At 36.2% G+C, this 19,273-nt stretch overlaps 1 protein-coding gene across 1 annotated transcript; it reads left to right on the top strand.

The window, feature by feature from the left end:
- The first annotated feature begins 10,988 nt into the window (after positions 1 to 10,988).
- On the top strand, positions 10,989 to 11,546 carry LOC121529794 (putative uncharacterized protein DDB_G0286901). The gene has a single exon (XM_041817777.1). The coding sequence runs from the start codon at positions 10,989 to 10,991 to the stop codon at positions 11,544 to 11,546; it is 558 nt and encodes a 185-aa protein (XP_041673711.1).
- Positions 11,547 to 19,273: the final 7,727 nt, after the last annotated feature.

Genomic DNA, 19,273 nt, shown 5'->3' with positions numbered 1-19,273 from the left:
TTTTGATTGGATGACTCTTTCCTGGATCTTCGTGCGAAAACGAAACATACTTTCCGTGACTGCGTGGCTTTTGAATCCATTGGGCCTGTTTTGTCCTTCGGTCATAAAGGCAAAAAGGGCAACTTTGCTCCAACTTCCCAAAGTTATGATACCGCGATTCGACACAGATCTGCAAGTCCGGAGTGAGATACACGGTTTCGCTGACGCTGCCATGAGAGCATATAGAGCGTCTGCTGAAGGATTGAAAGTGTCATTTCTGACAGCCAAATCAAAAGAAGTATGAGATTTATAGAAACATACATAAAACACTTTAATTGTCGTTTTAGTTAATTTTATTTTACAACCACACGCTCTCGTTGTCTTTAAGCATGTAAGCAAGGGTACGTATGAGCATAAAAAGGAAGATAAAAACGTTCTTAAGCAGAGAGGGAGAGAACAAAGAGAGAGAGCTTTGGCTCTCTCTGAGATCTTCATTGTTCATCCCCTTCCCACACACACACAAAATGTGTATGTGTATAAGTGTGACTTTTGGTATTCTCAATACGCTACGCTGATAAAAATTAAGGATTAACAAAAAAAATCATTTTCAGACGAGTGCGTGCATATTCAAATGGTTGTAGTCCCTTTTCTTTTCTTTTCTTGCCTGGGGTTTCTCTTTTCTGATCCAGCATTTGCTGCAAGGAATTGGGAAAACCCAGTAAAACCCAATCAGATCAATCAAAAAACGTAAATTAACAAGATTTAATTATATATATAAACAGCAATGGTTAGACAATAAATTATTTTGGTTTGATTATTGTTAAATATATATATATATATATATGCCAAGAGATCCAGTTTGCCTTGGTTTAAAAAAAAACTCCTTATAAAGGTTCAGGGTGAAGGTCCAGTTAGCCCCAGTTGGTCTCGCAGTGCAGTAAATCTAGCTGTTGGTAGTGGCTTCGTTAAAATATCAACCAATTGGAAATTTGTGGAAATATACTTGACACAGATTAGTTTGTTTTCAATTTGTTCCCTGGTAAAATTATATTTAATATCTATGTGCTTAGTTTTCTTGTGTCAAGTAGGGTTATTGGCTATACTAATACAAGCTTTGTTGTCTTCAAAAATATCTATTCGGCCATTTAATTTTAATTAAATTTCATTTATTAATGACTTTAACCATAATGCTTCTCTAACACCTTCAAATAAGGCCATATATACGGTAGAGGAATCAGCATAGTTTGTTTCATAGTATTCCAGGAAATTGAACAATTTCCAAACATTTTAAATATATATCCTGTCGTACTTCTCCTATCAGTCTCATTTCCAGCCCAATCAGAATCGACACATCCTTTAAGAATATTATCCACTTTGGGATTCCCTTTGAACGATAACTTTAAGTCAACAGTTCGTTTTAGGCATCTTAAAACTCGTTTAAGATATTGCCATAATTCTTAATTATTATTATTAGTATACCGGCTTAAGCTACTTATCGATGTACTCAAGTCCAGGCGTGTACACAAATTATGTACATTAAACAGCCAATTAAATTCCTACATGGTGATTCACATGATTCTTCAGATTGCAAGTCCTCATAATTTAGTTTGCTTGGAAGAGGGGTACTAACTGGATTACAATCTTGCATTTTGAATTTCTTTAAAACGTTTTTAATATAATATATGCAGATTGACTGAGACAAATTTTATCATCTTTTTGATCAACTTTTATACCAAGGAAATTTCGTATTTCATGTAAGTCAGTCATTTGAAACGTACTTGAATGACAAGTTTTAAATTTAGACATACTTTCGGAATTTCTGTTGACAATTACCATAGTATCGTCAACTTATAATAGTAAATATATATTTTTACTTATATCTCCCTTATTTAAGCTTGGTGGGCGTATGGGTGGGTGAGGCCAGATAATAGTACCATTAAAAGATGCGCTGGCATCCAAAGTTTATACATACTGAATTTCAACTTTCTAGCTTTAATAGTTCCCCAGATTTCAGCGACTTTATTTGTTCGTGATTTGTGGGCGTTAGAGTAGGCGTGGTAGGAAATAAACTTGCGCTGTCCCGGGACCTCAAGAATCTTCATGCTTAATCTCAACTTTGTATCTCCTATAGTTCCTGAGATCTCAGAGTTCATACGAACGGACGAACAGACGGACATGGCTCAATCGACTTCGCTACTGATCCTGATCAAGAATGTATATTCTTTATAGGGTCGCAAAAGCTGCCTTCTATCTGTTACATACTTTTCAACGAATCTAGTATACCCTTTTACTCTACGAGTAACGGGTATAAAAAGCAGCGAAACGAACTAAACAACTTTGAGAATAGTACACCGAAGTTTGCTGCGAAGTACAGTTCAAAAAAGAATCTCGGATTACCGTTGGATTCAGAAATAGAAGTCAAGAATGAGAGGTGTACGAATAATTTTTGTGTGTAAAAAAATGACTTTTTTGTGTTATTAAGGAAATTATGTAGTATTAAAGTTAAAACTTGTTAATTTTATGTTTAAAATATATTCTCGAAATGTGTATTATATTTTTCGAGATGTTAAGGAATAAACTTCCAACTCATGGGTGTACGAATAAATTATGTGCCGACTGTATATACATCGGTCTACTTCTAGATTCTAAAATCCAAAATTTTTAAGTGCATTTTCAAAAACCTCAAACCAGCATCTTGCAGCTTGCTTAAGGCCATAAGTATCTTTATTTAGCTTGCATACTTTATTTCCATCATATTGGCTTAAACCTTTTGGAACCTTCATATAAATTTCATCCTTTAAAGTTCCATTTAAAAATGGTGTTTTTACATCCATATGATGGATCAGTAAATTATATTGATTCGAAAATGCTAAAAGAAATCTGAAACTAGAAATTCGTGCAACAGGTGCAAAGGTCTCATCATAATCCATCATATATATTTTTGGGTGAAGCCGCTCGCTACCAGTCTTGCCTTAAGTTTAATTAAGTTACCATTTCCGTTTTGCTTTAAACTATAAAACCACTTGCAATCTACTATGTTTATATCTATAGGCATTTTCACTAAGCACCATGATTTATTTACAAAATGAGAATTCAGTTCATCTTTAATGGCTTCATCCCACAAGCCTCTGTCATCGCGAAATTTAATTTCCTCATAAGTATTGGGAATATCACTTAAATATATTTGGGTATTCATTAGACATTTTTCTAAAAATCTATATGATAATTTCTGTTTATCTTTATTTCTCTCTCTGCGTCTGACTTGTTGGTTTTCATTTTCTCGTATATTATCACCAGTTTCAACGTCTGGATCGGTAATCTCGAGACAAGTGAAATTTTCATTTGAATTTTCACCAGACTTTGAAACCATTGATTCATTCATTTCCCTTAATGGAAAATCTAACTCTTCATTCTCTTTAATTGGAGAATCATGACTTCTGCTAACATCATTATGTTTCACCACAGAGTCATTATACCCGTTACTCGTAGAGTAAAATGGTATACTACATTCGTTGAAAAGTATGTAACAGGTAGAAGGAAGCGTTTCCGACCCTATAAAGTATATATATTCTTGATCAGGATGAATAGCGAAGACGAATGAGCCATGTCCGTCTGTCTGTCTGTATGAACGCTGAGATCTCAGGAACTATAAGAGATACAAAGTTGAGATTAACTATGAAGATTCTTGAGGTCCCTATGCAGTTTATTTTTGCACTCTGCCACGCCCACTCAACGCCCACAAATCGCGAAAACCTAAAATTGCTGAGATCTCAGGAACTATTGGAGCTAGAATATTGAAATTCAGTATGTATAATCTTTAGATGCCAGCGCATCTTATAGTGGTACTACCATCCGGCCACACCCACCCATACGCCCACAAGGCTCAAAAGACCGTTTTCGGATTTTCTAGAAAATATAAAAGAGAGATATAAGAGATAGAAAGTTCGGATTAAGCATTTAGGTCATGATCAAGCCACGCCCACAAAACCCAAAAAACAAAAATGCAAAAATCTCGAAAACTATAAAAGCTACAAAGTTTTGCCTAAGAATACGTATTCATGAGATGCCTCTGCAACTTGCCACGAAGTTGCATAAGGCCACGCCCACTCTAACGCCCACAAGCCGCGGAAAACTGTGGTGTCTATAGTATTATTATGAATGCCTTCGTTTGACCTTGTATAACTTATTTCTGTTAATATCTATCGATTTACCAAAGCAAAGCATTTTTGAAATTGGAACATTATTTCGCTATTTATGAAGAAATTAAAGTTATAAGGCCTCACATGGGCAGTGACGTCGCTATCAGTTACTCAACATTCTTTCTCTGACAATATTTGGCTCCTTCTGAATTTCCACTAGCAAAATGAATATTTTAAAATTGTGTAAAACAGTAAGGGGTATCTTATAGTTGCGGCACTCGGCACTGCGGACTATAGCGTTTCCTCTTGTTTCATTTAAAGTAATAGATTTTATGCCTTTTTGTCCACTACTACACGTATTTAGTGCGTATACAGTCGATCCAAATACTTTCAAATATTTTAATATTGGCTTCTTTTTATGCCACATCTCATATGGTGTTTTTCTTATATTTTCCAAAGCTCTACTTGGGGACTTATTGACTAAATAAGTTGCTGTTAAAACAGCTTCACGCCAAAAACTTTTATTAAGTTTAGCACAGTTAATCCTAGAGCGAGCTTTTTCGGTGATTGTTCTAATCATCCGCTCTGCGACACTATTTAATTGTGGGGTATGAGGGTATGTGTGAACTGATCAATAAATACTGCATAGTAGTTTTTATTATTAATAGTTGAGGGCGTAATTGGACCACAAACGTCGGAATGAACTACGAACAATGGGCGGTCAATATTTTGTTTGTTTTTAAATTTCTAAAATTTTAGCCTAGATTGCTTTCCGTTAATACACGCCTCACATATTTTATTTTTGTTTAACTGTGCGTTTTTTATAAGTTCAACATCTTCAAACAAGCTATTTCGTTTAATATCTAAGAATTTTTCTACACTAATATGTCCTAACCTTTCATGCCACAAGCGATATTCTGCATTATTTAAACTTTTGGATGTATATACCTTACGATTTAAATAAAATTTCACAATCGGTACATTATACTTAAAAAACCCTTCAAATGCCAAGTTAAAATCTTTGATTACTTTTATACCAATCGGATTAAATTGGACGGACATTTCAGCGTCTAGCATCTTCTTCACGGATAGTAAATTGTGCGGGATTTCCTTGCAAAACAGCACATTTTTAATGCAATGTTTTTCCCGGAACTGTTAAGACTGTTTGCAGTAGCATACGCAAATTCTCCACGCTTTGCAATCTCAATCGCCACACTCGGATTTATATTCTCATTCTCAGAAAATAAAGTTATGTCGTTTACAATGTGATCTGACGCGCCTGAATCTAATATAAAATCTACGCCGTTATCTGTTCACTGGAATTAGCTAATTTCATCATAAAAGCAAAAGCACAGTTCGGCTACGCTGTTGCCATCTGAGTCTGTGTCTCTCTGACATTACTCTGGACATGAAGATTCTGATTGGCCCCTGCCTGTCTTTTTAAGAAGATAGAACGAAAAAAAAACACATTCACAGCTATAACATATTATCACCAGAACGTAAATAAAACAAAGAAAATAAGCAGAAAAAAAAATATTAAAACATAAAAAAAAATAAATTAATACAATTTTTTTTTAATTTTATCAACAATTTCTACAAAAATTTTATATATTTATTCATAAATCCCATTTCTGAGACAAATATTTGGATTCAAATAATCATTTTTACATTTCAAAATATGTTAAAACAAAAACAAAAAAAATGTTTTCTATCATATTATATATTTAAATCCATATTATATACTATTGAAGATAACTACATAATATTACGTTATTTTTCAAAGGGAGGGAGATGTAGTATGCACATATTTTCGTATCGAATACACACTGTACCAATGACAACATTGTGGTACTGTGTTTTGCGTAAACACAAATTGGAAATACGATCGGTCCATACGCGCTTAGAGCCCGTTACGTGGAAAGTGTGCAAGTGTCAGCACTTTCTCATAGCTTGACAACGCACATATATAACATGTTGGCTAGCGGAGAATCACCCTTTAAAGCTAATAGTTGTTTGCTTAATGAAAGTTGAGATGTGAGGCTGTTACGCTCCTAAATATTATCCAAATTGTCAAAAATCTCCTTAGCCGAGTTCCCATTGTTGGCAAACACTAAAAAACTCGTTTTCTTCTAATAAAGCCCTGACTTCAAATTTCCATACGGAATACTTTTCCCCTTTAAAAGGTTTCATGTTTCTCTTTCCTTTTTCCATCTTCCGAGAATAACTGTTCTTCTGTTCGATTACTATGCGCTTCTCAGAAATTTTTTGTTGCTAGTCTGCTTGAACACTCGCACTGAAAATAAAAAAAATGTACGCCAATTTGGTGCGCCGTTATATATATAATATATGTACGAGTATAAGCACGTTGTTCACTTTTTTTTACTTTTATTATTCGTTAACAATCAAAGCACACACACAATGTGTATGTGTATAAGTGTGACTTTTGGTATTCTCAATAAGAAGCTTCCCTCAAGAACGCCATTAATTAATAACGACGACACGTCCTTACTAAAGTAAGCCAAGGATGTGACGATGTGACGTTGAAGAGCTCGTCTGGTTCATCTGGTTCGCTGAGCCATAATTTTTACTCGACTCAGATAGCAATTGGCCTGCAAATTCACACTTCGAACCAGCTTCAGAAGTTGTGTCTATGGAGCTACGCAAGTCGGCGTTTACTCTAATCGCTTCAACAGATCCTAATGGTTTACTACAAAAAATAGAGTCATTTTTGTCTCACCTGAAGCTTCTTTGGTTCGTTCAGTTTTACGTGTCATACCTGCATGTTATGCACTGTCACGCTGGTCCTCGAGCTCTTGTAAGTCTTCTGCGGGTAAAAGTATGGTTAATCAATGATCAATAAGTATGTCGCCGAATTGTTCGTGCGCTGGTTTCGATGCAAGCCGAAACTCTTAACGTGAAGAATAAAAAACTTGCCGTCACACAGACTTCGAGCTCGCCGCCCCTTTAATATCTGTGGCGTTGATTTCTGGGGATAATTTAGCGCAACGTATCGTATTCGTGGCAAGCCACCGTTCAAGTGTCCAAAGCGATCCACATAGGGTTAGATTCTGACCTCACCACTGATGCTTTTTTATTTTCTTTTCAAAGGTTCGTGGGTCGCAGCGCGGTTCTGGGGAAGGGGGAAACGCGACCAACTTCGTCGGCGCAGACCGTCATCTGAATGAGTTCCGGGCCCGTCTGGAGTAGTAGGGGAACGATATACAGGCATACGCATCAAAAAATGGATCCGAGTTTGCGTTCATTTCGCTCAGAGCACCTCATTCCTCTAAACCATCTGTGCCGTTTATCCGACTCCATAGTCACCAAACAGTCACCATTGTCGCATCTCTGCACTTCCAGAGTTCCCCACATCCTTAGGGGCGAGCTGGAATCCTTGGAACCTCCCTCCACGGTGTAGACACAATCAATTAAGGTTGCATCGATGCCCTTGAACAACATGTCGATTTCATCTCTTTCCGATCATTTGGAAATTGGTCGTTGATCTTGGCCACTTCGTCCGGATAGCTTTCCATTTGCATTGCTAGTGCAGCGCGAAAGAGTATTTGACTTGCTTAGAAAATTAATTCATAATTTAGCCCTTATCCTTCCTGTGGTAGCGGAGTCAAACGACGAGCTTCGGTTCTCAATTGCATCCGTTATTACTAGCCGATCGTTCACTGCATCCGTCTCCCTGTACCATTCAGCTTTCATGTCGACAAGTGTAAAAACCGAACTTCCCGCGCAAATCACCACCCCAAATAATATTGTAATGAGAGACTCAGCAAATTCTTGTCTCGCACACAACTTGCCTTGTAGTATAATGACACATGTATCAAGTACACACTGTACTATATATATATAACAAGAGCACACTGTACCAACAGCATGCCAGTCACAACATTGTTGCATAAACAAACTAAAGTAAGCGCGAAATATGATCGCCCACTTATACAGTGCACTTAGGCACTGATACATTACGCTAAGTCAGCAATCCCACGCTGACCACTTATGCGACATATGTGCATGAGTATATAAGTATATAGAAATAAGAGAGGCCGCGCCGCTGCCGGCGTAGCTGCCTTTAGCCTAAGCACTTATGTATAAAGGCTAATTCAAAGAGAATTGAATTGAATAAAAAGCAGAATTGAAACTGAACTCAAAGGGCACAGACGTGCCAGCTCTACCATTACTAAAAACTCTATATATGTAATAGCATATATCATGGCGACCGTGACAGTGTCGCTTGTAACAAAAAAAAAATTCAATAATGAGAAGACAAGCGACGGATGACCAAACTCGCAAACGGCAAGGGCAACAACAAGAGCAACCACAGCAACAAATTTGAGAGAGGCGAAGAGCAACAAGTGGACAGAACAATACGATGAACTTCAAAATTTATAAAGCAAAACAAATACAATAACATAGAAGATACAACAAGAGCAACCACAGCAACAAATTTGAGAGAGGCAAAGAGCAACAAATGGAATGCAGCAACAAGAGCAGCAAAGACCCAACAAGGCTATTATCTGAGTGAGTACGGGGCTAATGAACAGTGTGAAAAAGCCAAGACGCAGTGGCGTAAAAGAACGCATCAGGCAAAGAAAGTCTGAGTTAGTGCATCTTTTATATACCTTGGGACACTTCAGTCAAGCTACACAGTGAACTCGAACATCTCGAGTCACTGCTAAAAGCACCAAGAACACAGCCCTGTACCTCAGCCATAATCAAATCAAATATTAATAAAATTGCAAATCGCCCAGAGCCATCTAAGATAACAAGGAAACCGAAAACCTGCCCAGCAGACTGCGAGGGACCACTATACACCCCCATCTGTGAAGGTACGTGCCTGAAGTCAGCAACACCACCGCATGCAGAAAAGAAGACCAAAAAGCCAGTGAACCCAGCACCGGCACCGCCAGCAAAACAAGCTGCGCCTAAAGAAGCCGACAGCATCACAAAGGGTGCAGATGCCGACAGGCACTACATAGAGTGCAGGACAACCCGACAGCGCAACTAAGTGCGCCCAACGCTAACATTAATTAACTAATATTAAAATATATATACAATTGTAATGCCCGACGACAATTGAGTCGACCGGCAAGAGGGTTAGCCCGTAAAGCTAAACCAAAATACTAGGCAGGCCAATATGTTAGAATTAATTTTTTGTTTAAACGTCTCTGGCACTGGATATATCAACCAGTAGCAAACAATTCTAATTAAAATTTTCATAAATTCCATATAAATTTTACATCTCAATTTCCAACTTTTCAAATATCAAAAAATGTTTCTAAAAATATAATGATTTTCAATTCAATATTTGAATAATAAACAAACAGAAATAATGAGCAATATGACTTTTTAATAGAAGAAGAAATTAACAGATTTTTAGAAGATCTAGAAAAAGAAGTAGAATTAATAAAAAATTACATAAACAAAGAGGTAGAAGACTACCTAAAGATATTAATAAGCGAAACAGAATTAAGGGAGAACGAATGTAATAAAATTCAATAATTAAATAAACGTTGTGTTATTACATATATTACATCGTATGAATACTAACGCAATAAGAAAGTATTCTGAAGAAATTTCGCTTGAACAAATAGGAATACCCAAAATGGGGTTGGTAGATGTTAAGTCAGTGGACTCCACTGCCAACGTTATAAATATAGTCGAAACAAATGGCACAGATTTAGAACTTACAAACATATTATTGATTATCATTGTCGTAATAATGTGTGCAAACTGTTTTCATAAATTATATAAAACGCACAATAAATGTCTCAAGAAAAAATACCAGAGCCAAGCAAATGACTTAGATAAAATCTAAAAAAAAAAAAAGGTGAAGACAACTGAAGCCATAACTGAGACACATGAATGTGACCAAAACTTCGCTGAAAAAATTCAGCACATATCAACGAATTAGAAAATCTATATACGATATAGAGACTTTCAACTGTGACACTTCCCCACTAATCCACTGCACTGCAACCCAAAAAGCAATAGTACTAACAACAATTCCGGGTGTGCAAGTCAAATCGAAAATAAATGACCATCCAACTTTAGGTATAGTAATAATAATGATGGCATCTAAGAAATAATATATATATAATAAAAAACTAATATAAAATGATATGGAATGGCATAAAATATGCACCGAACTGACTGATATCAAATCTGAATTTGATAAGTCATACAAATGCCTAGCACAAAACAGGAATATTACAGACGTGACAATTAACAAACACGCAACTATACTAGTTACACGTTTTAACCAAGCACGATCTCTGATACATAAAAATAGAGAAAAACTAAAATCCCAACACTGGTCATATGTATCAAAATTCCTGAACAGGTTAAGGAATAATTTAACCTACATAAAAACAAAATTTCTACTTAACATAACAATACCTTCAATACTAAACACTCCTGTAGTTGAAGAAGTAGTAAGCATAGACGCAGAGCTATCTAGCGATTCAGAAATCGCAGGTGATCCCGGACACCCAATAAAGGAAGAAGATCTGCACGATCTAACAATTCCTGCGGTAATAACATTACCAGAATTATTGGATTCAGAATCACGAAATACACCAAACATGGTTGACTCATCTATATGCCCTATATATCAAAGAAGTCAGCGCTACTGTTCCGGAATTTAACGGACAGCAGATCCATCTGCAAAGATTCATAACCGCACTAAAACTGGTCGATCTAACTAAAGGACCAAATGAATATCTGGCAGTAGAAGTAATCAAATCAAAGATTACTGGATCTACCTTGTATAAAGTCCAAAATGAGACAACAATACAAGCAATTATCACTAAACTAAAAGACACTATCATCGGAGAAACACCCGATGTGATCAAAGCCAAAATGCAGAAAACTGCCCAGAGTGGGAAGACTGCACAGGCATTCACAGATGAGCTAGAAAAATTACGTATGCTCCTCGAAGCATCTTATATTGACAAGGGTTTATCCCCAGAAATTGCTGACGAGTTCAGCACTAAAGAAGCCATTAGCACAATGGTTAAAAACTGTCCACACAACCGGCTCAAAACAATAATAGAAGCAGGCAACTTCAAGAACATGAATGAAGCAGTTGCCAAATACATTGAATCTAGCACTGAAATGACAGGCAACGCCAGTACAATCCTATTCACACAAAGAGGAAGACCGTATCGAGGTAGCACCTACAGAGGTAACCAATACGGTAGGGGCAATGGCCGAAGTTTCAACCATAACAATGGTCATTATAGCAACAACATCTACAGAGGTACAAACAGATTCAACGGAAACAACAGGGGGCGTGGAAATTTTAGACGCAACCCTAACAACAATAATAACAATGCTACCTACACAAACAATTCGAATGTGAGAATTTCCCAGAACGCATCGGGAAACTCACAACAGCCCTTAGGTACTCAGCAGTAGATAGTAAAAAGGTTCATTCTATTAATCTTAGCAAAAACATATTCGCTACTTTTACCAATGTAGCCACAAATAATAACTTAATATTTCTAATCGACACAGGCGCAGACATATCTTTTTTAAAAGAAAATTCTGACAATTACACCGACATAAATACTAATAGTAAAATCAATATACAAGGAATCAATCAGGCATTAATTCAATCTAAAGGACTAACATCAATGGAAATACAAACAGGGAAGTACATAATTCCACACAACTTTCATATAGTGGATTCTAACTTTGCAATACCGTGTGATGGAATAATAGGAATAGACTTTATTAAAAAATTCAATTGCCAATTGGATTTCACTCCCACAAAAGACAGCCTTATAATCAGACCAAACAATCTCAAATTCCCTATATATGTACCAATAGACCATAGTTCCGGTAACAATACCGTCGTATTACCAGCAAGGTCTGAGGTTATACGAAAACTAGAACTAAATCATAATGAAGACAGCGTCCTTATTCCGAACCAAGAAATCCAACCTGGTGTATACACAGCAAATACAGTCGTAACGACTGCAAATGCTTTCGTCCGCTTATTAAACATAACTAATAAAGACCAAATAGTCTGTGTCAATAAAATAAAACTAGAATCACTTCAACACTATGATGTTGTTAACACAAATCAAGAAAAAAGAGCCAAAGATGTTATGTCCAAATTAGAAAAGAATTTCCCAAAATTATTTGAATCAAAACTAAAAGATATATGCTCTAAATATACAGACATATTTGGACTCGAAACGGAGCCAATAACAACAAATAATTTTTACAAACAAAAACTGAGATTAAAAGATACTGAACCAGTTTACATAAAAAACTACAGAAGTCCTCATAGCCAAAAAGATGAAATTCAAGCCCAGGTAGACAAATTAATAAAAGATAAAATAGTAGAACCATCTATATCAGAATATAATAGTCCCCTATTACTAGTACCAAAGAAATCAGCAGATATCAATAAAAAGAAATGGCGACTAGTAATTGACTATCGCCAAATTAATAAAAAACTACTATCAGACAAATTTCCATTACCCAGAATTGATGACGTTTTAGACCTACTAGGTAGAGCCAAATATTTCTCTTGCCTTGACTTGATGTCAGGATTCCATCAAATAGAGCTTGACAAGAATTATAGAGACATAACTTCCTTTTCGACTAACAATGGTTCTTATCGTTTCACACGATTACCATTCGGTCTGAAAATAGCACCAAATTCATTCCAGAGATTGATGACAATTGCATTCCCAGGACTTGATCCATCTCAGTCATTTCTTTATATGGATGACTTAATAGTCATCGGGTGTTCCGAAAAACACATGCTTAACAATTTAATTAATGTTTTCGACATGTGTAGGAAATACAATTTAAAATTACACCCCGAAAAATGCTCATTTTTCATGCATGAATTCACATTTCTTGGACATAAATGCACAGATAAAGGAATCTTGCCTGACGACAAAAAGTTTGATGTCATAATAAACTACCCAGTCCCCCACGACTCGGATAGTGCCAGAAGATTCATTGCATTTTGTAACTACTACAGAAGATTCATCAAAAACTTCGCCGACTATTCTAGGCACATAACGAGGTTAAACAAAAAGAATGTCCAGTTTGAATGGACAGATGAATGTCAAAATGCATTTGAATACTTAAAAGCTCAATTAATAAAACCTACATTGTTACAATATCCGGATTTCGAAAAAGAATTTTGTATCACTACAGATGCAAGCAAGCAAGCTTGCGGAGCTGTACTAACACAAGACCATAACGGAATACAACTTCCGGTAGCTTACGCATCTAAAGCATTTACAAAAGGAGAAAGTAACAAGAGTACAACGGAACAAGAGTTAACGGCTATACATTGGGCAATAACCCACTTTAGACCCTATATTTATGGTACACACTTTACAGTAAAAACCGATCATAGACCACTAACATTTTTGTTTTCAATGACAAACCCTAGTTCCAAATTAACGAGGATGAGGCTTGAATTAGAGGAATACGATTTCACAGTAGAATACCTAAGAGGCAAAGACAATCACGTAGCAGATGCGTTATCACGAATAACAATAAATGAATTAAAAGACATACAAAATAAAATCCTAAAAGTCACTACCAGGTATCAAAGTAGACAGAAATCCTGCGCAGGAGATAAAAACAATGGATCAATAAATAAATCTATAGAAAAAGCTTCTCAGCCCAACGTATACCAAGTCATAAATAATGACGAAGTACGTAAAGTAGTGACCTTGCATATAAAAGACATGCTATGTATCCTTAAACATGGTAAGAAAATTATAGCAAGAATAGATATTGGTGATTTATGTGCAAGTGGAAATATTGACTTAGGACAACTATTTCCAAGACTTGAAAAAGAAGCCGGTACATTAAAAATAAGCCAATTGAAAATGGCACCGTGGGAAAACATCTTTGAAAAAGTTTCAATAGATGATTTCAAAAATATGGGCAATATATTATTGAATACATTAAGAGTAGCGCTACTCAACCCGGTGACCACAATAACTAATAATAAAGAAAAAGAAGCAATACTGTCTACATTCCATGATGATCCAATACAAGGATGTCATATAGGCATTACAAAAACCTTGGCCAAGGTAAAAAGAAATTATTACTGGAAAGGTATGACTCGTGATATAACACAGCATATCCAGAAATGTGAAAAATGCCAAAAATCAAAAGTAATTAAACATACTAAAACCCCCTTAACTATTTCTGAAACACCTTTAAAAGCCTTTGACAGGGTTATAGTAGACACTATAGGTCCACTACCCAAGTCAGAAAATGGAAACGAATATGCAATAACATTAATTTGTGACCTGACCAAATATTTAGTGGCAATCCCGAGTCCAAATAAAAACGCTAATACAATAGCGAAGGCAATATTCGAAAACTTTATTCTGAAGTACGGTCCTATGAAGACGTTCATTACGGACATGGGAACAGAATATAAAAATTCAATAATTAATGACTTGTGCAAGTATTTAAAAATAAATAATATAACATCTACTGCACACCACCACCAGACAGTTGGAACAGCCGAAAGAAGTCACAGAACTTTTAATTAATATATACGTTCGTATATATCGGTGGATAAAGCTGATTGGGACGTATGGCTTCAATATTTCGTTTTTTGTTTCAACACGACCCCCTCTATGGCACACAATTACTGTCCATATAAGCTAGTATTTGGTAAAACAAGTAATTTGCCAATACAATTTAATAGCATAAAAAATATAGAACCTATATATAGCATAGATGATTATGCTAGAGAAAGTAAATATAGGTTAGAAATAGCATATAAAAGAGCTAGAATTATGTTAGAGGAAAATAAGAAAGAGAATAAAGAATTATACGATAAGAAAGTAATAAACATAGATATTTCAGTAGGAGATAAAGTCCTTCTTAAAAATGAAACATGTCATAAATTAGATCAAAATTATTCAGGACCATATACAGTAGAAGAATTAAAAGATAATGATAATATAATAATTAAGGATACTAAGAAGAAAAAACAAGAAGTACATAAAGATAGATTAAAAATTTACAATAATTGAATTGAAAATCGGTAAAATAAATAAAACATTAGAAAATAATTATAAGAAAAATGGAATTTACGAAAAAGAAAATATATATATATAAAAAAAAAAATAATAATATCTTTAAAATAATTAAAATAACTACATAATATTACGTTATTAAAGGTAAAGGAGGGAGATGTAGTATAATGACACATGTATCAAGTACACACTGTACTATATATATATAACAAGAGCACACTGTACCAACAGCATGCCAGTCACAACATTGTTGCATAAACAAACTCAAGTAAGCGCGAAATATGATCGCCCACTTATACAGTGCACTTAGGCACTGATACATTACGCTAAGTCAGCAATCCCACGCTGACCACTTATGCGACATATGTGCATGAGTATATGTGCATGAGTATATAAGTATATAGAAATAAGAGAGGCCGCGCCGCTGCCGGCGTAGCTGCCTTTAGCCTAAGCACTTATGTATATAGGCTAAGTCAAAGAGAATTGAATTGAATAAAAAGCAGAATTGAAACTGAACTCAAAGGGCACAGACGTGCCAGCTCTACCATTACTAAAAACTCTATATATGTAATAGCATATATCAGCCTAAACTTCACAAACGTTAATTACAGTGTGTAAGGAGCGCCCCGCGTTAGGCGTGCGTTGTGTAACGTTTACCAGAGTAGACCTTTTTTGGTTTATAGACCAAAAATAATAATATAATATGGACGCCTATTTTGAGACGCTAAAGAAGTGTAAAATTAGTTTGCGATAAGCTCCTTATTTTCGAAGACCAATGATTTTAGATAGTACAAAAAAGAAAATGTTGGACTCGGAAGAAAATAACAAGCTTTTCATGGCTCAAAGTAGGGCTAGAAATAAGCGAGTTCCATATTTAGTTTAGAACAATATTAAAAACTTATTAAGAACAAGAGGAAACGCTATAGTCGAGTGCCGCGGCTATAAGATACCCGCTACTGTTTTTCACAATTTTAAAATATTCATTTTGCTAGTGGAAATTCACAAGGCGCCACCTATTGTCAGAGAAAGCATGTTGAGTAACTGACAGTGACGTCACTACCCTGTGAGGCCTAAACCTACATGCTTAATCCGAACTTTCTATCTCTTATAGTTACCGACATATTAGTTTTTCTAAAAAATGCGAAAACCGACTTTTGACCCTTGTGGGCGTATGGGTGGGTGTGGCCGGATAGAAGTACCACTATAAGATGCGCTGGCATCCAAAAATTATACATACTGAATTTCATTTTTCTAATAGCTCCTGAGATTTCATCGATTTTAGATCCATTTTTTTTTGCGATTTGTGGGCGTTAGAGTGGGCGTGACAGAATGCTGTAATAAACTTGCGCTGCATATCTTTATGGTTAGTCTCAACTTTGTATCTGATATAGTTCCTAAGATCTCACCGTTCATACGGACAGACGGACATGGCTCAATCTTCTTCGCTATTCATCCTGATCAAGAATATATAGATATACTTTATAGGGTCGGAAACGCTTCCTTTTACCTGTTGCATACTTTTCAACGAATCTAAAATGGCACAGAAGTCAAATAAGTTTATACTCTACTAATATCTAGGAACTTGTTTAAAGATAAAAGTCTTATAATGAATGCAAAGATTCATTATTCACAGTTGTTCCAACACCTATTAGAATTAAGGAACGCATTATAATGCTACACGGCGATATTTAGTTTATATCTTTGAGACAGATGTTTATCAACTATTAGCATTGCTAATGGTTGTTGGGTTCTGTAGTTGTGAGAACAACCGTTATGAAGCGATGAAAGCTGCCTACGGGAACGGCCTAGCTCAGGAAAGAGGCAACGGTGTGGGTTACTTCCTAATCAGCATCACCGCCACACAATAAAAATTTGTAGACAGAGTTAGGAAAGGGGCTACAGTCCTCTGGAAGGATACGAAGTCGAGACAGGAAACCTTGCTGTTGGAAGAACTAAGTTGGTGAGAATCTTCTGCTTTGCCCGCCCTTCCTGTAAAGAATCAACAACGAATTGCTGCTGCCCTTACCCATCTATATTGAAATCGATCAGCTCAGGTGCCCATAAAAATTATAAATTTACTTCATTTCCAATATCAAAATTCATCCTTGGTCGGAGGCCGGCTCGAACGAACATGTGTTCTTGCGCCGGAAAGTGAGGTTATGTCCCCTCCACGCTCCTGCGGCCGGGTTCCAAAGCTCCGCTCCTGGATCTCTCTCTGCGGCCACAGACCTCGCCTATCGGTTCGAGTCTGGACCGGGTTGGCGCACGCTTAGGGGCTGCCGATGGGATTCGGAGGAAAGCCTTTCTGGATCCTCGGCTTCGATGATCCACGTGGTGTCTCCTGTCGTAGACCTCTGGGTCGAAACTCGATTTCCATATTGCTCGACGGGGGCTTCTGGCAGGAGCGCTACGGACAAACGATCGTTTTCTAATACTTCGAGAACACATTTATTATTACTCATTTAGCGACATATTAGGCGGCTCACCGGGAGTCTTTTCCGCCACAACCACACCACAAGTGCAGCGGCGAACGGCTGGGCTCATCCACAGTCCCACTGGTGAAATATCCCCAATCACGGGTAATATCCTAATTACCTGGAATATCCCAAATTCCGCGTTGGTGATATTCACTAATTATTTTGCGTTTAGACAAACTTCTTACCTTTGGAGTTTTGATCGCAAAAAGAACAAGCCAATCAGGCGGAAATTGTCAAAATTCACAGATAGACGGGCTGCCTGATTGTTTGCCTTAACAGCTTTAAAGGTTTTAACAGCGATCTGGTTATCGACTTATTTTTGTCTGACCACAACTATCTAATAACTATCGACTAGCTTTCGTTTTTTACTCTTTAGATTTTATCTCTCTCTTGTTTATTTATAAAAAAATCATATCAAATTCACATTTTTTCTAAGTCTTCGACACGCAGCTAACATGAAATTCACTAATATACTTATCTATGGTCTTCGCAAGAGAATCACCATCTGTTTGCCTGGAGCTGGAGCCTTATCAACGGTCCCCTGCAAGGCGACCTTCAAAGCGTGAGAACTATTTGTGTCAGGCTCGTGGCCTGTGCTTCGAAGTGTTACAACTGTTCGTGATGCACCCTGTGGGTTTTATGGCCACAGATCATTGGTTTACGGGCTCTAGATAGATTTACATATTGACATGAACAGAGCCTCGTAAAATTTTAAATTTATGACAATTAGTGTTCTTTTAGAACATTCTGCCAAGGTGAGGTGTACAGGATATTACGTTGTAAACTCTTTACGTTAACAATGCAAACATAAAATTAGTGGACTGTATTTTTCTTTTATTCGATATATTTATTTATTTGCTTTAACTTATTATGTACGACACCTTGCAATGGTTCGGCGAAAGTAATAGCTTGCAATCTTTGCCTTTAGCACATTTTCTTATGGCATATATGACCATGATTATTATTATTATTAACTGAGTCCTAAAAGAAGCATGTCCGAAATGTGATGAAAATGCAAATCTTTTTAATTTAATATGATTTTTAAAACAGCCAACTACTTTCTTTTTCTTAGCTCTGATCAATAAGAAGAAGGAATTTATTGCTGTTTTGTATATACAGTTTGGAACTCTATTGGCTTAAGTGGTTGTACTTCACAAGAATTGTCATTCGCAGAATTCTGGCACAATCTCCTGGCAAATTCTCTTATTTTGCTGCCATCTTTTGACACTGGTTTAACGTTGATTCAGACATTATATTATTAAAGAACTTCAAAAATTATAAATTAAATATTACCCACAAGTAATGAATCCATAATCATTCGGTCCTCACTTGTATTGTTGAAAGGAATACCTAAACAGCTTAGATGGATGTCTACTAAACAGAGGAATTTTAGCATTTATAATTAATTTGTTTTCGACAACAATCCCCTAGGCAGTCACAAGGTATAGATCTCCTTAAGTCAAAATTGTCCTTTCCTCTAGAAGAACTAATGAGCCGGAAAGACTACTTTGAATTTTGAATATCTCATTTTATAATTGATTTGCTTTAAGGATGTTTGTGTTTAATTCCATCTCCTGATTAATGTATAATTAACAGACTCTATGATCGCTGCCTGCACCCTTTTCACTTT

This window comes from Drosophila eugracilis, unplaced genomic scaffold (genome assembly GCF_018153835.1).
Source record: "Drosophila eugracilis isolate 14026-0451.02 unplaced genomic scaffold, ASM1815383v1 contig_106, whole genome shotgun sequence".
Lineage (NCBI taxonomy): Eukaryota > Metazoa > Arthropoda > Insecta > Diptera > Drosophilidae > Drosophila > Drosophila eugracilis.
The sequence above is the reverse complement of the archived record's forward strand: the minus strand, read 5'-3'. Positions and strand labels throughout refer to the sequence as shown.

Coding starts and splice junctions, on each gene's coding strand:
- LOC121529794 (XM_041817777.1), top strand. CDS start 10,989: ATGCAGAAAACTGCCCAGAGTGGGAAGACTGCACAGGCATTCACAGAT.